General features: G+C 41.7%; 1 protein-coding gene across 1 annotated transcript in view; it reads right to left on the bottom strand.

Annotated features, from left to right (window-relative positions):
* Positions 1-21,997, bottom strand: part of wwc1 (WW and C2 domain containing 1) — a 76,029-nt gene that overhangs the window by 38,950 nt on the left and 15,082 nt on the right. Inside the window, exons 2-6 of the mRNA XM_034683492.1 lie at positions 16,047-16,156; positions 15,387-15,590; positions 15,046-15,122; positions 14,857-14,936; positions 3,394-3,523 (exon numbers count right to left, since the gene is read on the bottom strand). Of these exons, the coding sequence (XP_034539383.1) occupies positions 3,394-3,523; positions 14,857-14,936; positions 15,046-15,122; positions 15,387-15,590; positions 16,047-16,156 (601 nt within the window). The remainder of the gene's footprint in view (positions 1-3,393; positions 3,524-14,856; positions 14,937-15,045; positions 15,123-15,386; positions 15,591-16,046; positions 16,157-21,997) is intronic.

Raw genomic sequence — 21,997 nt, 5'->3', positions numbered from 1 at the left:
CTAACCGATTAGCTGCTTCAGCTGTCACTCAGATCTCCACCTGCACCTTTTTTTACTTCTCTAGTCGTCTACCTTCATGACTTAAAGCAATCAAGCTTAAAGAAATAGACTAGTGAAATGCAAATATACAACAAGTACACACTCAGAAGAGCACACACACATCTGTGACACACACAATCAGACTGAGCTGTCAGCAGCAGATGGTAACAGGGGAGAGAGGCAGAGAGAGAGAGAGAGAGAGAGAGAGAGAGGCAGAGAGGCAGAGAGAGAGAGAGAGAGAGAGAGGTAGTCCTCTGAGCAGATTATGTTTTATTAAACACACTTCTCTTCCTGTACCTGCACACAAAAACCAGCCCGCACAAATCTACAGCCAGGCCTTCTCTCTACTGACTGAGGGATTTAATCTGTATATAAGTAAGGGTCTGTGCGACAGATTATCGGCCACACAGAGGGATTTTTATGAAGAACTGAAGTCTAAGGTGCTGAAAATGGTGATGAAGGATTTATGAATACAACTGTAGGACGCTGTGCAACAAGGATCTGTGAAAACAATGCAGGGAGGTTTGCAATTCGCTGCATCAGAGCCGGGAACTGTCAGTAAAGAGATATCATATCCCTCTGTACTCCCCTCAAGCCGGCAGACAAGTGCACTGTACACCTGCAGACTCCAAATCCCATCATGCAACATTAATACACACTGTACTCATAGTGGAAGTACGGACGAGTAAGCACACAAGCAAAGGAGGTCTAGGATACAAGAAACTGGGTTACAGAGGCTTTTAGAGAGAAAGAAGAATAAAAAGAGTGCAAACCAAACAGCAGAGGAAAGTAATGACAAAAGTCTGCTACGATAAGATATGATATGATAATATACGATACCACACAATACGATACGGTACGATACCATACAGTACGGTAAGATACAGTACAGTAAGATACAGTACAGTACGATACAGTACAGTACGATACAGTACGGTACGATATGATACGATACAGTACGGTACGATATGATACGATACAGTACAGTACGATGCAGTACGGTACGATACAGTACGGTACAGTACGATACGGTACGGTACAATACAATACGGTACAATACAGTACGGTACGATACAGTACGGTACGATACAGTACGGTACAATACAGTACGGTACGATACAGTACGGTACGATACAGTACGGTACAATACAGTACGGTACGATACAGTACGGTACGATACAGTACGGTACGATACAGTACGGTACAATACAGTACGGTACGATACAGTACGGTACGATACAGTACGGTACGATACAGTACGGTACGATACAGTACGGTACAATACAGTACGGTACGATACAGTACGGTACGATACAGTACGGTACGATATGATACGATACAGTACGGTACGGTACAGTACGATACGTTTATACGATACCATACGATACAGTACGGTACGGTACGATACGATATGATACGATACAGTACGGTACCGTACTGTACAATACAGTACGGTACGGTACGACACAGTACGGTACGGTACGGTACGGTACGATACAGTACGGTACAATACATTACAGTACGGTACAATACAGTACGGTACAATACAGTACGGTACGATACAGTACGGTACGAAATGATACGATACAGTACGGTACGGTACAGTACGATACGTTTTGGTACGATACCATACGATACAGTACGGTACGGTACGATACGATATGATACGATACAGTACGGTACGGTACTGTACTGTACAATACAGTACGGTACGGTACGACACAGTACGGTACGGTACGATACGGTAAGGTACAATACATTACAGTACGGTACGATACAGTACGGTACGATATGATACGATACAGTACGGTACGGTACGTTATGGTTTGGTACGATACGGTACGGTAGAGTGCAAGCCAAACAGCAGAGGAAAGTGACGATAAAAGTCTGCTACGATACGATATGATACGATATGATACGACACGATACGGTACTATATGATACGATACGACACGGTATGATACTATACGATACGATATGACGGGTACGATACGATGATATACGATATGGTAGAATACAATACAATACAATAAAATAAGTGCAAGCTACGATACCATATGATACGATAATATACGATAATATACAATACAATATGATATTATACAGTACTATAATAAACACTGCGATACGATACGATAATATACAATACGATATGGTACGATACGGTACAATACGATAAGGTAAAATAACATAATAAACGATAATATACGATACGATCGATATGGTATGGTATCATATGATACGATTAGATACAATACGATACGAAACAAAACCTCACGACACGACATGATACGGTACCATATGATTCGGTACTTTGCTGTACGATATTGTACAATCCGATAATATGATATACGATACCATACGATGATATACAATACAATATGGTACGATACGGTACAGTACAATACGATACTATACGAAACAATAAAACTCGGTACGATACAATATGGTACGAAAACATAATATATGATATGACACGAGACAATATGGTATATGATACGATACGATACAATACAATACGATACGAAACGACAAGACACCACTAAATACGATACGATACATACAGTAGGATACGATACGATAATATATGATACGTTGTATTATGCTTTTAGCAAGTGGTCCTCAAAAACACTTATAAGGTCCAGTACAATAAAAAGAGTGCAAACCAAACAGCAGAGGAAAGTAACAATAAAAGTCTGCTACGATACAATACGATACTATACTATACTATACTATACTATACTATACTATACTATACTATACGATAGGATGATATACGCTTGTTTCTTCCACTTACCCACTAAGAAGCTACGGAGGAAAAGAAAGCCCTCAGTTGAGAAAACGTTGCCTTCATCACAGAAAATATTCCCGCCATAAACATTTCCTCACACACAAACCTCATCCCAGTCTTGCCTCTGCCTCTCTGCAGCATCAGCTCCTCGGGGTCACCTCAGTCTCCCTCCGTACACCCAGCTCTCTTTTTTATTACAGTAATAAATACTGTAAAGTGTTTCTACGCCCATACAGGCTCTCCAGAGAGTCGTCTGCCTGCCTCACAGTCTGCCCTCTCTTTTCTGCCTCACGTCCTTGTTTTACTCCGACTTTACTCCTCTGACAGTTTAGTGTCTGTTCTTATTCTTCATCACAGATAACTCCACACCTATCACACTCTGGAAGGAGACTTCTGCTTGATTCCACACTTTGCTCTACTTATGAAGGGACTGTTGTCTTTCACGTTGGATTGAGGATGAATGTAACTGGATGCATGCAGAGTGAGTATGTACCCAAACACCATGAAATCCACGCACGTACAGGCCCTCTGTGTTCCCTCCCTCCATCACTACATATATTTACCTGCATGAGCTCCTGTTTCTCCTTCTCCCCAGAGTTGATGGCGTCTCGGATGGAGCGGACCTCGCTGAGTATGGCCTGCGCCTCCTGCAGCTTGTACCCGTACGGGCTGTTGGACACCTTCTGGTCGATCCTGGAGGACGAGAGGAGGAGAGAGAGAGACAAAAGATGATGGGGGTCAGCGAGTGATGATTCACGATGTTAGAATTTCAGCAGCAGCCGCTCAGTCTGTTAAAATGTCCCCAGATCACCTCTGTCATTGTTCCATCAGCTCCTTTCTTTAATGTTTGCACAGTGAAGTGGGTCAGAGGAGCGGGAACGCATTACAGAAACACTCTGACTCATTATCATACAGTTACACTCAAGAGTGACGCTGCCAACTGTGACCACAGGTTTTTACTAGCAGTCACTCAGCTGGCTTTAATGCAAACGGATGAAGGTAGAACGACAAACAGGAGGAGGTGAAGCAGCGTTACTCATTCACTCTGCACACACATGTGAACTGACAGAGTGCTGAGTTAGGACTCTTTACCCCGAGGGTTAACAATCACTGTCTCCATCTTTTTATTCATTAAAGACTGAATTATCTAAAGTATGGTGTTATTGATGTTATGATAAATCCAGGTGACCTTTAAAAGCAGTGATTTTTATTTTGTTTAAACGTAGAAAGACACTTTATCTTTTGAATATGGGAAAATTGGGATACGAAAATATGATTGACTGGATTTGATAGACTGAAGTTTCTTTATGTCAAAGTTTTCTGGTTTTGATTATATACCTTAATTATCTAATGTTCATTTATCTCTTCATTTATCTCACCTTGACTTAGATTAACTATTTAAACGACTTATGCCACTTCTTGTGTGTCAGGACCAGTGTTGTAGGAGCATCTTTATCTTCACCTGAGTCATGTTAATTATTTTTGTATGTCTGATAAACTACATAGACTGTACAAATAATGGACGTAGTATCCGTGACGTCAGCCGTCTGATCCTGAGCGCTGTTTTGAAGCCAACCATCGGTGGCAGCAATATTAGAAATGCGGAACCCAACCAGGCATAGTGTGACGTAAAGAGGCGGGGTTTGAGCCTCCTAGCCAACAGCTATGTGTTCCCATCCGGGAGTTGAGTCAGTCATGTCCTTATTTGGGCAAAATACTCGTAATCTTAATATCTTCTGAACCGTCGCGTTACTTCAAATTTGGAGACCGGAGGTTGCCGCTTGGTCCCAACACCACATTTCAGACACCGCCTTATCAGAGCTGCACAGTTAAGCTTGTGACATCATACAAGGTGATTTAAAACACAATGTGAAGGCTGTTAGTTTGTCAGCAGACATCTGTAGCTCCGATGTGAGTCCCATGTCACTGCTGAGCCTCATTGCAGGTCTCCAACAGCAGAGCATGTTTAATCATCAAGGAGATGGAAGAAGCTGAAGACATCTTTTAGTGAACTCCTTTACTTTTTTTTGTTTTGGGAACAAAAAAAACTGGAAAATTGGAATTGGATTGTTTTGATGCCGCTGCAGATCATATTTTCTTTGGGATGAAAATGAAGTTGAATTTTTGGTGTTCATAAACCTGATGACTTCTCTGTTTTATTCTCTTTCTGGTGGAGCTGTTGTTGTGATCGGCTGAAATTAGGAGTGTCCCGATACAACTTTTTCACTTCCGATACGATACCGATATTGCAGCCTTGAGTTTTGGCCGATCCGATCCGATATCAGCATGAATCATACATAGTTTTATTACTTACTCAGTAGAATGGAATGTTAGAAAAGGCTTGATCCAGTGATATTACTCAAACAGAGAACAACAAATAAAACACTTTTGTGTAATATCTGAAGTTAAATGATTCAGCCTCTCACTGCTAAAAATTAAAAAGAAAAAATTCTTGATATGAAGATATTTTGGTTCTATTGATTCAAATGAAAATGCCATGGACACAATATAAGGGCTGTATTGCACTTTTACGACTGTCCCTGAATGCACCTCGCAGAGACAGAGGCACTTGACAGTCAGTTCACGGCACTCTGAATGCATTTGCATCTTTGATGACAAGGAGTTGATCCAAACTTACTAAACTTGTCTGATGTATCACCAAACTGGATTAAATCAAGCTGTAGACGCAGAGCTTTTTACGGTGAGAACGGCAAATACGGCAAACATCAAATATTAAACAGACGTCCCCCGGTTGTGTCTTTGTCACTAACGCACACCCGGGGGGTAAAAATCATCAATGAAGATGTGACAGATGCTTGGAGGAGGGAGAGCTGGTTCCTAAAGCACAACTGCTGCAGGTAGAGACCAAGCTAACACTGAGCCCCGCTACAGAAGTAGCTTCTCATGTTGTTTTTTGTGATGCTGCTTCAAATGCCCGTTGAGGTTGGTCGTAATAAACTCAACCGGTTCTGTGCCACCACAGCTGCAACACCTTTCTCGGACTTAAACGAAAAAAATACTGCCACACACGTCCAACATCACTCCTACTCATAGCATACGCTGTTGTTGTGATCACGTGGGCTCTGCATACTGGATCCGGGCGCTGCTGGATAGAAGTGCTGGAATGGGCTGCTTGCATTGGAGTGCTTATACCGGAGATTTTAGATGCAGGCCGATATAATCAGATACAGGATTTTCTGCTGATATCAGACCGATATCCGATATCAATATCGGGACACCCCTAGCTGAAATTAAAAATTGTAGTCTTCAAAAAATTATAGATGAGCCTTAAATTACAAACGTGTAGCCAGGGCAGAATATAAAAGGATGTTCTTATGACACAGAGACTCTACTCTGGGATTTAAACCATCTGGTAATAATAATAATAATAATACCTAAGTTTTATATAGCGCTTTTAAATAACTCAAAGACGCTTTACAAATAAATAAATAAATACAAATAAAGACATACAAGACAAGCAGACGACAAGGGAAGAGGTGGAAAAAGGTAAGTTTTTAACTGTTTCTTAAATGAAAGAAGTGAGTCAGAAGCACGGATGTGTGGGGGGAGAGAGTTCCAGAGGGTGGGGGCGGCTATGGCAAAGGCCCGGTCCCCCAAGGTACGGTGCTTGGATTTAGTGATGGGAGTGAGGAGGTTGGAGTCAGAGGATCGGAGACGGCGGGAGGGGTGGTAGTACTGGAGACGGTCAGTGAGGTATGGGGGGGCCAGGTTATTGAGGGATTTGTACGTGGTGAGCAGGATCTTGAAATGGATGCGCTGTTTTACGGGGAGCCAGTGGAGCTGTTGAAGGACAGGGGTGATGTGGTCTCTGGAGCGGTAGTGGGTGAGTAGCCGGGCAGCAGAGTTTTGTACGTATTGTAGTTTTTGTAGATGGGAGGAGGGAAGACCATACAGGAGGCTATTGCAGTAGTCGAGTCGTGAGGATATAAAAGCATGAATTAGGGTTTCAGCAGCGGATTTGGAGAGAGTGGGACGGAGGCGGGCGATGTTGCGGAGGTGAAAGAAGGCAGTTTTGGTGATGTGACGGATGTGGGGTTGGAAGGAGAGAGTCTGATCGAAGATGATGCCAAGGTTCTTGATCTATACTAGTTGTTGGTATACTTAAACAACAACTTATTTCTCTTTTTGTTTCCAGACTATTTGAGAGTATGACAGAAGAAAAAATCTCTCCCAGAATGTTTTGTTTTCTGTAACATCACATTTGTACCTCTTCCCAGTCGCATAAACAAAAGTTATTCCTGACACATGGTGACAGAGTTTGTTTCAGGTTTGATAAAGCTGCACAATCTACATCAACACCAACAATCCTACAATATGCATCATCTCATGATCTCCAGCACTAACTCATTCTTTATTTTAAGCAAAATTACAACAACAGAGATCATAAAAAAACCTTGTGAATAAATGAAAGACTTCTTAACAGTTTCTTGTTTATAGAAAAGAACTATAAATTCATATTACTGGAAAGTTTTAGGAGCATAAAAAGAAGATTTTATCAGCAGGAATAACTGTTCCACAAATTTACAAGGTAGATAACAAGTGTTAGATAAGAGGAAAGCAGAGTTACATTACAGTTTGTAGACTGTCTCCTACCTGAGACATTTTATATGAGAGCTTTTTTTTTTTTTCACCAAAGTATGTAAAGGATATTCAGCTTCTTGTTAAGGGAACTCTGAGCGTTTCCAAAACCAACCACAAAATGCTCAGTTAGCTGATCTAACAGTCAAACTGGTTTATTTGCACACAGCACCGTCTGCACACCTCGTAACTTCTCAGTAAAAGACACGAGATCTTGTTTTTGAGAGGATTTGGCTGCAGGGGGAAGAGACACGGCAGGACTCAGCCATGAGAGGCAGCAGCAGCCATGTAAAGCCTGTCATCAGCAAGTCATGCATGCATCTGAATAACAGGTCCTTCCACATTCTTTAGAGAGAAGAGGGGGAGGGAGGGAGAGAGAGAGAGAATGCAAGGTGCAGAGGGAATGAGGAAGTGAGGGAGGGAGGTAGAGAGGCACTTGTCTGTAACAGGCAGAGAGAACAAATGATCCTCTCTGAGTCTCAAACATGCAGAGAGAGAAAGAAAGATCCTCTATGAGCCTGATTTTTACTCAATTACAACACACTGAATAATGACAGACTAAAGAGAGAGGGTTCACACACACTGAAGACACCAAACATTTAACAGACTGACTCAAAGTCTTTCTTATATTTCACACTTTGAGTAAAAAAGTCTCTTTAAGCCTTTCAGGAGAAGTCCACGTCATGCTGCTTTGACAAGCTGAAAACTTTACCCTGCTTTTCTAAATGTTAGGGGTGTAACGTTTAATCCACTACATCAATGTATCGATTTATATTCCTATGATCCGACAACATTGATCTGTGCTCGGCAAGTTGGCCTTCCAGACGACATATATCGATCTAACATCATTTTAAAAGGTAATAAATCGATTGTATCCATACTAGGAAACAACACATTGGATTTAAGCACGGCAGACTTTATATGGATGTGTTTTGTTTGCACTTTTAATGATAAAGACGCCAAACGTTACTCAATTCAGGCTGCCTGTCTGTGACGTCATCACCACACGCCAGCAGACAACTAAACATAGTATGGCAGATGGCAGAGGAGAAGCCTTCGAGTGAGAAATTATCAAGCCACCTTTGCGGTCCAGTGTGAGGACACACTTTGGCTTTTGCAAAGACGGAGATGTTCTAAATAAGTCGCTCGCTGTTAGTAGGCTATGTAAAGGTCCAGATTAAAGTACCACGGCAACACCACAAATCTATCCAACCACCTACTAAGGCGCCACGGGATTTCACACAACGCCAACCGTCCAGGCACCTCTTGCAGCGTTCCCGGTGCAGCAACAGCGCAAGGTAACATCAGCTCTGCAGAGCATGTTTAGTCACAGACTAGGCCAGAACTCGGCTCCGGTCAAAAACATCACGGCAACAACAGGAATCTAGGACTGTCCAGTATCAAGGTATTTATTTCACAGTCACACTGGTTGAATTTTTGGCTAAAAAGTTACTGAATCGTTTCGGATAGTATCGTTCTAAATGAACCAATATCGTCCTTTAATCATATCGGCAACCACGAATAATGGTACCAATCGAATCGTTGTTAAAAATAATTGTTACACCCCTACCTTGCAAGTATCATAGTTTTTGTAGTGAAGGGTTCTGTAATCACTGTCTATTATCTGTGACCAGTCAGATCATGTATGTGTATTTCTTTAGTCAATAAGAAGTCAAATCAATAAATGGTGAGTGTAAAGCTCAAGACTCTGAGGAATTTTGCTTCTGTATATACTTTATTATTTTATTTTATTTGATCTTTATTTTATTTTATTTCATCTTTATTTCATTAACTTTATTCATATTTCTATGTTATTTTATTCCTTCTTCTATTAACATGTTGACTTTCTTACACACTGTTCATAAGAGATCTGTAATGACCGAATTACCCTCCCCGGGATAAATTAAGTATTTCTGATTCTGATTCTAATTTTGAAAATCTGAAGAATGTGTTTTTTGTGACTCTGTGTACTTATTCTTCCTGTGACCTCTGTGAAACATCACATGACCTTCATGTTGGGAACAATTGGTCCAAAGTATGGCTGTACGTTACAGCATGAATCGCTCAGTTTTCAGGGACAAAAGGGACAAAGGAAAGAAGAAAACAGACCCAGACAGCAGCAGAGTCAAGTTATCGGGTTGTTCTCAAACTTCTGGTCATACAGTAATAAACTCCTTGGCTCTCATTAAACTCTCTCTATCTCTCTCTCTTTCTCTCATGGAGCACCATTTAGTGAAATCTTTCAGGATCTGAGTGTTCGGCCACATTCCACCCTAAGCTTATTCGTATTTCTGCACACACTGATTGGTTGTTGAACGGCGTCTGATGACTGTAACAGGAGAGGAAAGTCACAGAGGAATGCTGTCCGACCGCTCTGCCTCAGCTACTCTTTAATCCTCTGACACTCTCTCTCTCTCTCTCTCTCTCTTTCTGCGCCGCGGGAGGCAAGACAAACAGACCGGACATTCCTGTTCAATTCGACAGGGGAACAGTGTGGTGAATAAAAAACGAGAGAAATCACAGAGAAGTGTCAGGGATAAAGAACAACAACATTCCTGTGGCATGCACCTTCACTTCATCCTGTGAGCAGCAGAAGTAGGTCAGAAAGGAGTGTTTTTACCTCACATCCACATTCTTCCTCTGTGGTTTGTTTTTTTATGAGTGCATCCACAGAGGTGTTAGTGTTTAATGACTGGAAGGAATGTGTGATAATGCTGCTGAGGTAACCGCTCAGGTGATCAGAGGGTTCTCACTAACCTGCACGAGTTAAACAACACTTATCACAAAAGAAACAAAATCTGGACTTTTTCATCTCTGCTGCACAACAAAAGATCCTCTGGTGTCTCTCTTGGATGAGGATGAGACAAAGAAGAGAGGATCTAAGAAGAGAGAGTGAGGAAGCCCAGTGGAGTGAGAATAGAAGACAAAGAGGAGGAAACTACAGCTCCTTCCTGTTATAATATAATAATTGCTTTTGTTGAGATCTCAGTTCACAATGAAACAACAGTGAAAAATGTTCATATCATTCTTTAGTCGCTCATTTAGTTTCTGTAGTCAGGCTGGCAGTGCATTTGACACGCAGCGAGTTTTGATAAACCTCATAAACATGACCTGCTTAAAAGGTAAACATGAGTTCTGCTGCTCTGACATGTTGACCCGGTGTTGTTTTTACGTCCTACAGTAAATAAGAAGGCGATGAAATGACACCAGCAGAGGCAACAGTGTTATTCCAGTTCAATGATACAGGACTGGAGGGGAAGTAGGGCTGTCAACGAATATTCTAAATTTGAATATATATTCGAATATTTAAAAAAAAACGGAGATTCGATTGTGAACATTAATATTCGACTGTGGAAAAAAACACATCGGCGGCTGTTTTGCGAGTGGGCGCACTGCATGGCGGGTCAGGGACAGGTCACAGGAGTCGCACATGCACAGCGTGAAGCTGACTGCAGAGAGAAATCCTTCCGTCCCCGGATCCTCAGTGCGCTCTGAACGCGTCTTTTCCTCCGCTGGGAATACAGTGAATAAAAAGGGATCAGGCCTCTTCACATGTGGACTGTCTTCTTCACATGTGGACTGTCTCGTGTTTTTGGCAAATAACCTGTCAGGCCTAAGACCCTGCATTGACAGGGGATTAAAAGAGCCCAACAATCAGTGACACTGGGATAAAATGCAGTTTTTCCTCTCTTTTTTAATACAAGCGCCAAGAATGTAAGTGGACTACTTTTTCGTTTTTAACTTCAATTAATGTTAATAATATTTGCTTCAATCACTGAATGAAGCCTGCCTATATTAGGGACAAGAGTCAGGACCTTTAATTGCTCGCACAGGTCTTGTTCTGCACTCACGCAGCGCATTGCGCACAGAGAGGGGAGTTACACACTGTGTGTTACACACTGTTACGACAGTGCGCGTGAGCGAGCGAAAGGTCTCCGGTCTTAAAAGTGTTACGGTATAGGCCATTAGGTCATTTACTTGTTTTGTAATGTGTAGGTATGTTTTAGGCATGTTATATCTTAAATAAAAACACATATACAAGTAGTTATCTTTTTGTATAAGTTTGTCCACCTGTTATTGACATAATGCGCAAATATAGATATTCGAATGGTTCGAACCTATGGGATTTTTTAGAGCGAATATTCAAACGTCATTTTGGAGCAATTTTGACAGCCCTAAGGGGAAGTGACGTTTCATTTTTATATCTGTGGCATATTTTACACAACTGAGGCCACCAGGGTGTAAATGAGTAACACATAGCGAGACTATAAATAATGGACGTAGTATCCGTGACGTCACCCATCTGTTTCTGAAGCGTTGTTTTGAAGCCGGTCGGCAGCGGCAGCCATATTGGAATTGTAGGACTCAATCTAACTTGTGTTGAGCTAGTGTGACATAAAGAGGCGGGCTTTGAGTCTCCTAGCCAACAGCTACAGTGTTTCCAGCCGTCAATCAAGTCAAAAAACGTTGAAATCGCTGCGTTATGAAACATATATATATTTGTATTTTGGGGGGGGGGGGCAAACAGTTCTGTGTTCCCGCCTGTCAGTCAAGTCAATCATGTCCTTATTTGGGTAAAAACTCGTCATCTTAATATCTTCTGAATTGTCGCGTTAGAAAAAAATTCTTCCGGCGTACAGTGTGTGCCGACAGAGGAATTAGCGACGTAGAGCTAAGCTGTTTTTTGTACCGGGCTGTAAACATGTTTATTTCTGCTGAAAAGATCATCTTTTTTTAAATTGGTGTCTATGTGGTTTCCTGTGTTTCTGCAGCCAGCCTCGAGCGGATTCTCAATGAATTATGGTCTGCCATTTGCTGCATGTCTTCCCCCCGCTCTCTGCTCCCCACATTACCCATCTCTCTTCAGCTGTCCTGTCATTAAAAGCATAAAAGCTGAAAAACATAACTTTAATTTTTTTTTTTAAAAGATCAGCTTTTTTAGTTGGTGTGTATGTGGTTTCCAGTACTTCCAGAGCATCAAGCGGACACTCGATGAACTGCAGTTTTTAACACTTCCGCATTGGCTTCAATACTCACGGCCGGAGGTTGCCGCTCAGTAGCAAAGCAAGGCCGGCTTTCTATTGCACAGTTCAGCTACAAGGTAATCTAAAGAGCTTCACACAAGACGCCAAACCATTGGGACGCAAAGAAGAAGAAACAAAAGAGGATAGATCATTTAACCTCCAGCAGTGAAGAAGAAAAACATACATGTATGGTTCTGGTTCTCTCACTGGAAGGTTTAAAATGTGTAGGCAGAGTACAGAAAGCACACTAACGTATGGATCAGTTTTCTACGCCCTACAACAAGCCATGACTGTAGCCGTGTTTCTTAAGACACAAAAAATCTCAGTGCATCTGAATATTTTACTGCATCCTCCGTTTTCTTCACCATAAACACACATTGCCATAACTCTTCTGATAAACATGAGCGGTTAGATCAAGGTTTAGATAGAGGTTTTGTAATGGAGCTACGTTTTACAGTGACAAACTTTAACAAGCTGTGCAATAAAGTTACTAACTTCAAGCTGATTGATGAAATACTTAACCACCAGCTGATACTTTCTTGTCTGTTTTTTTAAAAGCTTTTTTAAAGCTATATTTTTGGGGCTTTTTGTACTTTTATTAAAGAGGGGAGGACAGTGGACAGAGTCAGAAAGAGGGAGAGAGAGTGGGGGAGTGACATCCTGGGAAGGGACCACAGGCTGGAATCCAACCTGGGCCAACCACTTCATGGGCGAACAATTTAGCCATTAGGCTAAAGGCTGATTTATACTTCTGCGTCGCCCCTACGCAGCAGGGGCTGACGCGGACATGAGCCCCACATACTTCTGCGTCGATGTGTCCGTGTCGCGCAGCAATTCTCCTCCGAAACGCTTGAGGGCAGTGTGGTCTCTCTGATAGCCGGTCGCCTGCTTCCGGTCCTGCTACGATCTCTGTTTACTTTTCCACATCGATTCAGAGCGTGTTAAGTTAATCTACAGCTGATACAGTATGTTGCTGTTTATCATACAGACATGATTACATGAAGAATAGAGAGGAGGAGATGAAATACACGGCCGATGTGTGGCCGATGTCCGGGATCCCGGAAGTGCTGTGAATGCGGGAAAGACAAAGCCGTCGAGCGGACCAATCACAGAGCTTGCGGTCCGAGTCGGCTCTACGCGTAGTTACATTTTGGAGGAGGTGCACGTCAGCTACGTGCGTAGGCCTCTGCGTAGGTACAGGAGCTACGCGGACCTACGGCGGACCTACGCCGTCGATTCGACGCAGAAGTATAAATCAGCCTTAAATCCACACCCAAAGGAGGGTTTGATACAAGGTGAAACAGGGTGAAATATCGACTCTTCTCTGTGTGAATGTTTGTGTGAAACTTGTTCAACAACAACATCTAAAGAGGGACAGAGCAGCCTCTTCATTTTTGTCTCCACGACACCTCCATACTTACAGTCTGCTTTCTTTCACTGAGACTGCACAGGAATGGTTACGTAGTGAATTCCCTGTGCACCATGATGATTCATTTTCTAATAAACTACAGATCATATGTAATCTGAACTGATCCAGATCAACTGGAGACCACAAGTATGAATCCTTGTCTTCCTGCAACGACTCAGCTCCAACCAAGAGATGTCAGAGTGAGTGCACTGGTAACGTTGAAACAAAAAGGATCTCGTTTGAACACAAAGCCGACTTGTTACTTGTTACACTTTTATCCATTTAGCTTGAAGTCATTTTAAAGCACTGAATTGATTTTTAGATTCACTTCTTTTTGATTCTCTTTCCATCCTGACAGCAGCCTTTAAATCGACTCTGAAGAATGAGACAAATTCTGATATCTCATGGCACCTCGGGCTGTGAAGAGTCTACCTTTGACTTGTTTTTCATCTGATACTTTCAACGTGTTGCTCACTCTTTCTGTATAATTTCAATATTTTCAGCCTCAAGTAAAAATACATCCAGCTCCTCCAGCTATCATTTTCTTCTTTCTTATTCTTTGCTCTTAGTAGACTGGATCTCTTTCAGTTTTGAGCTGCTGCTGCTGAGAGGGACGTGTGAAAATGTCAGCCTATGTCTCTGAGAGAGTTAAATGTCTTTATAGTTTTTAAAAATACATGAATACCTGCAGCTCTGGCTCTGATATTCATATCTTTAATTAAGCTAAGACTTGTAAAATAGAACTCCACTAACCTTCAACACACTGAAAATCTCTCCATAGTAAACAAGAGCAGAAGTAGCGACTGTACCGACCGAGGGAGGGTCACACGTACGCTTGTTATCCACATCAGACTTGGGCTGTCCTGCTTGTCTTGTCACATTAAATTAAGAGGCAGCAAAAAGCCAGAGGACAAATATGTGGGTCAAAGTGCCCTTCAGAGGGGACTAAAGATGGAGTGAAGAGAGGTGAGGCAGTGTGAGGGTGCAGCACTTACTCTTTCAGGGTCTCAAAGCCTTGTTCTTTGTAGAGCAGCTCCTGCTTCATGCAGGCCAGATCCCGCTTCAGTTTGTTCACCTGAGACACAACGGCGAGAAAAATGGAGACAGTAAGATTCACTTTTCATGGGTAGTGATCCTGAGCGTCGAAGTATCCGTCAGAGGTCAGGGGAAGCTGAGGCTCTTACCCGACTTTTGGCCGTGGTGATCTCTGCTTTGAGGATGTCGGGGTCGTACTTGCTGGATGAGGAGGATCTTGAATTCACTGGAGGACAGAAAACACACAGAGAGAAGAAAGACGTGTTCAAATTCATCCTCTCTTCTTTAGTGTGTTTTTAAGATATGCGATGGAGAGACAGAACCACGAGCTGAGGCCACTTTTGTTTGTTTGAATAATCAAACATCAGTCTTGATTTGATGCATCTCATGCTGTTTTCTGTTCTACACCTGATGCAGTTTCTATCATAGTCCCTCAATGTCAAAGAAAGTCTCCCCTCATCACGTCACAGTTCTGGCCCTTGGTACTCACAGCTGGTCTGAGACGTGGACTTGTCCCTCCATGCGTCGTTAAGCTGCCGGTACTCCTGCTGCGCCAGGCGGAGCCTCTGCTCCTTCACCTGATAGATCTCCTTCTGGGCACTGAGGGCGTCGCTGGCCACCGCCAGGTAGTCCCGCAGCATGGCCTCCTGCTCCCGCTGCCACTGCGCCCGCGGGTCCTCCAGCTGGGTGCTCTCTGGAGGACGAGAAGGTTGGGGGAGAGAGTTAGTTAAGGATGGGAGTGTGGCTGTTTTAGAGTATTTGTATTTGCTCTGATTTATTAACGGTGAATTACTGTAAAACATTTAGACAACACTGTTGAAGATGGAGCAAACAGTTCTCTATCAAATAGAAAGACGTAAACGATGACCCTACATCTGAATAAGAGAGCAACAAGTGGCCTGCTGCATGTTGTTTTTAAAACTGGATCCACTTTAATTTAACACGACTCAGGTATGTCTCTGAGGGTGGGATAGGAAACAACAATCTGCTCTTTAATTACTAAATATCTTCAGTAAGTTCTCCTTTCCTCTTCAAGTTTAAAGACAAAAAAAAATACAGAAGCATGAATCAGAAATAGTTAAACAAAGAGAAGTAACAGAGAATACAAGGGACAGGAATGATGGTTGGGAGACATAGACTGTGAACTCACTGGTGTTATGGTCGACATAGTACGCTCCAACCTGGGGGTCGTACGCCTCCTCCCAGCCGATCGGCAGCTCATCCCCGATGCAGTCAGCAAACGTCAGAGGCTTGGTCTGCCTGAGGAGACAGAACCAGGACACATTCAGAAACACAATCCTTCCTACTGGGATTGACAAACACTAGAGGCATCATCAGACAGAGAGATGGAAATGTGTCTGCTGTTATAAACACAATATACAACTTCATGAACATATCACTGTAACATTTACTTATGTGATGGACTACAGCAGCAGAGGTGTGTACGGTGAAACATGGCACCGTGTTCATCATCAGGTTTGATTTAGGGGGGATTTCAGGAGCAGGAATATTTCTTTAAAGGGATGATTTCATTCTCCGATCAGCTGATGTCATCTTTCTCATGTTTACAAACTATTCAAACTTTAAAATCTAAAATCGTGAATTCATTGTTTCCTAGAACTCTGCAAAGAAGTCGTCTGCATTCATGTTTTTTCTCAGATTGTGAAGACATTTCTGGATGTGTTTTCAAATGAAGTATGTCACTAGAATCTGTACGATCTATACTACGAGGACTTGCACATCATTGAACCATAATATTTGATAAAAGCATTAAAAGTATCAGATTGAATAATTGAAAAGACACGTTTTAATTCCAAGAAAAAAAAGGGGGGGGAAGCCACAGGGGCTGTCTTGAGGAAAGTGTTAAAAAGCCTTGAATTCATACAGGGCATAACGTATTCAAAGTAGTGATCAGTTCGTTCATTGAGTCGTGGTGATGATGGCTATGGTCAAGAAGGATGATGATTCTCTACCTGAGCACCACGGCCATATTTTAAACCCACGTTTGAGGTTTTGAAATAAAGAATGATTGTTTGTATTGTTGTAAATCTCTGATCTGTTAACCACACAAACTTCATCACAGCCGACAAAACATCACCATCTAACCTGAGAAAGCATGTGGAGGTCTGGAGCTAACACACTGCTTTGATTCCAGATGAACATTGTAAACTTGTCTGTGCTTGTAGTAACTTAGTTTATATTTCATGGTTTACTTTTTACATATGAAATCATGTTTTCTAGATAAACAGAACAGAGCAGAATGTACACCTATGCATTCTTGACTGACCTCATGCTTTGTGAAAATACGCTTAGAGACATTTAAAAAAGTACTGTGAATACTTCAGTATTTTTAAAAGGAAGCACTCCAGGACTTTAACTCAAGTCATAATTCAAAGGAACAACTTTCACTTGTATTGGAGTAATGTTTGACCAGAAGGACTTATACTTTGACTTATAAGTAATGAAGATGTGTACTTCGTCCACCACTGCTCATCTCTGACCTCGGACATAAAGAAATATCATCATGAATGAGTGGAAGCAGTGAGGATGAGAGAGAACCGAACCTCAGCAGTCTGTGAATGTAGCTGTTAATGATGCTTCACAGCCGTATTCACAGTTTTAAACTTTCAGAGTGATATATTCTGTGATAACTCTAACGTGATGATATAAATATTGAGCTCAGCTGTGATCGGACTTCCATAAATATTAAAACAGTGTGTAAAACACAGACTTTACTCAGCGTGTGTGTCTGGTAGCAGATTCAGGAGGAGGTTGGGTTTGTGTGTGAGTGCGTGCGTGCGTGAGGAGGGAATGGGGGGTGGGTTGTCTGGAGTTTCTGAGTCCTCTATTCACCTCTGAGGGGGGAAAAGGAGAAAAGTGGTGGGGGAGGAGGAGGAGGAGAGGGTCTCTGTAGCCGGTCACAATAGGAGGAAACCGGCCCGTAACATTCCAGAGGCAGCGCTGACGCATCGCCTGGAGGTTTCTGGGGCAACCCTTGGCTGCACAACCAGCTCACCACTGACCCGGTAGCATTAGCTTTCTTGCTAATATCAAAACAGAGCAGAGAGGCTTCACTCTAAACTTTGAGCACAGCTTTTACAGAGTGAAGAGATGGGTTTGTACGGAGGAAGATTAGGGAAAATAAAGGTCCAATATTTACTTTTTATTATTAATGTTGTGAGAACAAAGTCAGAATTCTGACTTTAATCTTAGAATTCTGACGTTTTTTTAAATCCTGACTTTAATCTCAGAATTCTTTTTTTTTTTTTTTTTTTAGAATTCTGACTTTAATCTCAGAATTCTGACTTTAATCTCAGAATTCTGACTTTAATCTCAGAATTCTGACTTTTTTCTTAGAATTCTGACTTTAATCTCAGAATTCTGAATTTTTTCTTAGAATTCTGACTTTAATCTCATAATTCAATTTTTTTTGTAGAATTCTGACTTTAATCCCAGGATTCCGACTTTAATCTCAGAATTCTGACTTTTTTCTTAGAAACCTGACTTTTATTTTAGAATTCCGACTTTAATCTCAGAGTTCTGACTTTAAACTCAGCATTCCGACTTTAATCTCAGAATCCTCACTCTAATCTCAGAATCCTCACTTTAATCTCAGAATTCCGACTTTAATCTCAGATTTCTGACCTGAATCTCAGAATTCCAACTTTAATCTCAGAGTTCTGAATTTAATCTCAGAATTCTATTTTTTTTTTCTCAGAATAAAAAAAATAAAAATAAATATTGGACAATAATCTTTCTTTTTTCAGTGGTTCTAATCCCCTCCTGTAGGTTTGAGATTTATGCATGCAGGACAAATTACTGCTTATACTCACAGACACATGCATCTGCAAAATCAGTGATAGGTGTCCGCTCTCCATGAAGAGGTCTAATAAAAACATGTCTTAACATTTTCCTAATGTTACCACACACTGCCAAAGTGACCAAGCTGAAGTTTGGGGTTTATCTAACCTCTGGACTGAGCTCTAGTATCTAAGAACGAGCAGCCTGCAACCTGTTGCTCTAAATTGTAAAGCTGGACAACAGTCAAAAGCATCGCTGTGGTTCAAACACTGAAAGTGAAACTCACATAAAGCAACACCACACATGTTTTAAAGAATCCCCTCGATTAGAAACACAAGTCCCCAAAGCTGAGTCCACATCCTGTCAGCGGTGTTTGAAAAATCAGAGCGGATGGTCAGAGAAAAATCTCCTCTCATAGATGTTTTTATAACAGACAATATGCAGAGTAAAGAGAGACTCTTGTCTCTGTCTTCCCTCCTCTGCCTCTCTTCTGTTTCATGACTGCAGACAAACACAAACACTCACTGCTGAGGGGAAGAACTGAACTGGGTCCTTTTTCAGCTGATGAATAATGAAAGGGGCCCGGAGGAGACCCCCTCAGCGTCGCTCTAAATTTAGCTCAGGAAGACAGGGAGGCTTCTGCCAAACGGTGATGGCAGAGAGAGCCGGCTGGTTGGCTGGCTGGGTATCCACATCCCATTATTTGATTCCTCTCTGCTCTGGCTCACTAAATCCTGTCCTCTAATCGCTGGGCTGAGAGGAGCCGCTGACCTAAACTCCTCGCTCTGCCGTCAACGGTTCTCCCAGAGCGGAGGACCAGCTGGCAGCGGCGGCCGGCCCAGCCTCCATTTCAGTGTCAGTCATTCAATAGCCACTTGTAGAGCTTCTCACATGCCTCGCTGCTTCAGAGCTCTAACTGCTGCTGGCTGAGGGGAAGACTCAGACTGGGGACGGGTGGGACAAACAGAAGCTTCACAGCATTTAAAATCCTGCTTTATCAAGTTTGACATACTATAACTCATAAATCCACAACTGTATCAGATGAGAAAATAAACCTCTACTTCAAACTGTGGACGCTGAAACCAGCACAATGTGCAGCTCTGTTCTGAAGTCATTCTTGGTGTGCAAAGTGCTGACAAGGCTTTGAGGAGACGTTTGGATGGCTAACTCAAGGGAACAAGGGACTGGGGATCAAACCACCAACTCTGGGATCAACAGAAACAACCCTTTTTATTCTGCCTGACTCACACAAACACTTGATAACTTGATGCAAATAAGAACCACAAAACAAACATCCTACCCACACGACATGGTCAAATAGTAAAAGATTAGAATGGTTGAGTTTCACTGACTGAGCAGACTGAGCAGACCGCTGTGGGTCTGATATCTCCTGCAGCAGACGAGTATCAGATAGCTGATAAATCAGCTTGTTGTCTGATGGATCAGTAGCAGCGTTTGCCAGACATCCATGAGGACCAACAGCCTGCAGCTTGTTCATCAGTCCAAACACTGAAATATCCTTTTAAATGAGTGTGTGATGGGAAGTCAGACGGGTTATATTGTATAAAAATAGGGCGTTCAACTCTAACGTGTTTATCGTGATGTGATTTCAAACTGCTCGCCGTAGGTCAACCACCAATTCTTAATGCATGCACAATTTACAGCATGGTGAAGAATAACCCAGTTTAACTCCCTCAACAGCAAATACTTACAGTGTATGATAAATGGTTTGACTGTTAAAAGAAAGCAGGATGAGGTCTCACTTTGTCTACAGGGGGCGCCATAATCGACTGAAACTAAAAGGTGCCACACAGGAGCTTTAATGTGGACTTAGAAACTGTTGTCAAATGCAAATAATTGAATTTTAACCATGGTATTAAAAATTTGATAAATCACAAACAACTTAAAATTAAGTGATTACTTATGACTACAAAAAATAATAGTTTGACCACCCTGTAAAAACTTTCCTCTGCATTCAACATACGTGTAAAAATGTGACCTGACAGTTGCTGACTCTACAGAACCAGCCAGACTTTGATATTCAGTTTTCTATTGACCGATCAATTATCCCTACGGAGATGGATCTCCCATTGGCCACACTACGACAGAGCTCTCTGCATCATCCTGTCCAAACTGATGAAGGAATAATGATGACAGCTTGAGTATTTAAATAAGGTGATAAGACTGAGCTTTATAAAACTCTGGCAAGGTCTCAAACAGCAGAGCTTGTAAAACAGATTATGAGCTTTACAACAATGCTAGCTGGAATAAATTCAATGGAATAAACATAAGACATATTTTAGTTTCCTTTTTAAACTTACTTTTGTTAAAGGGAAAAAACAGTGTGCAGCTCAACTCTCTTCTCTCTTGTATAACTATTATCTGAGAAAACACAAGTATCAGATCGAGACTCGATATCGGCAATTATTCAACATTAAAAAAATCAGATCGGGGGCCATCGGGACATCCCTAGCTTTGATTAATTTAAAAGAAAAGACCATAAGAGCAAGGACATCAAACGAATAACCTTTAGGATGTACAGTTTGATGCATTTGCACTCTGCTCATAAAAACATAAACACCACAAAAACTCAAGCGTGTGCTGACTTCAGATAACTTCCAGAGTGTACTACGATAGTTTGGACAATTTCTACATTTAAAACAATTCAAACAACATAATCTATGTCTTGGGGCTGTGCGATAAGGCCTAGGAATAAAATCCCTGATTTTTTTTTTACAAAAACTCAATTTACAATTTTAATTGATTTTGTGTTTTCCTCCTGAAAATAGTAATAATAGCAGTATAACTTTCAGCTACATGTCTAGCTTGAAACAAAGCAGTACAACATAAAGAGACTGAATTTTTCCTCTCATGAAAATAATCATGTCTTTGACTGTGACATTAAAGCTAGGGTTGGTAGTCTCGGTAAACCAGCATGAATTTGAATGTAGCTTTTCCTCAGGACTCCGTGTAACCCCTCCCCTCCTCCCTCGGAGCTCCTCCAAAACGAACCAATGATTGGTTTAAAATTTGGGGAGCCAAAAAACGGTGATTGGTTGGTGTTTTCCCAGGTTTACTCCGGCTGTGGATAGCAGGTTTTTTTTCACTCTGTTTTAAGAGCACATCATGTATTGAATGCCATCAGGACATAAAGATCATTTTAACCAGTATAAACAAAAAGTGTATCTAAATCTGATTACCAACCCCAGCTTTAAGCACCATGAACCAAAACTACTTCAAAAAAGTAAAATTAAAAGTACCTCCTCTGGAAAAAATTATGTCTTTTCTAGAATTAACCTC

This window comes from Notolabrus celidotus, chromosome 5 (genome assembly GCF_009762535.1).
Source record: "Notolabrus celidotus isolate fNotCel1 chromosome 5, fNotCel1.pri, whole genome shotgun sequence".
NCBI lineage: Eukaryota > Metazoa > Chordata > Actinopteri > Labriformes > Labridae > Notolabrus > Notolabrus celidotus.
Note: the sequence above shows the minus strand (reverse complement) of the source record. Positions and strands in the feature narration are given on the sequence as shown.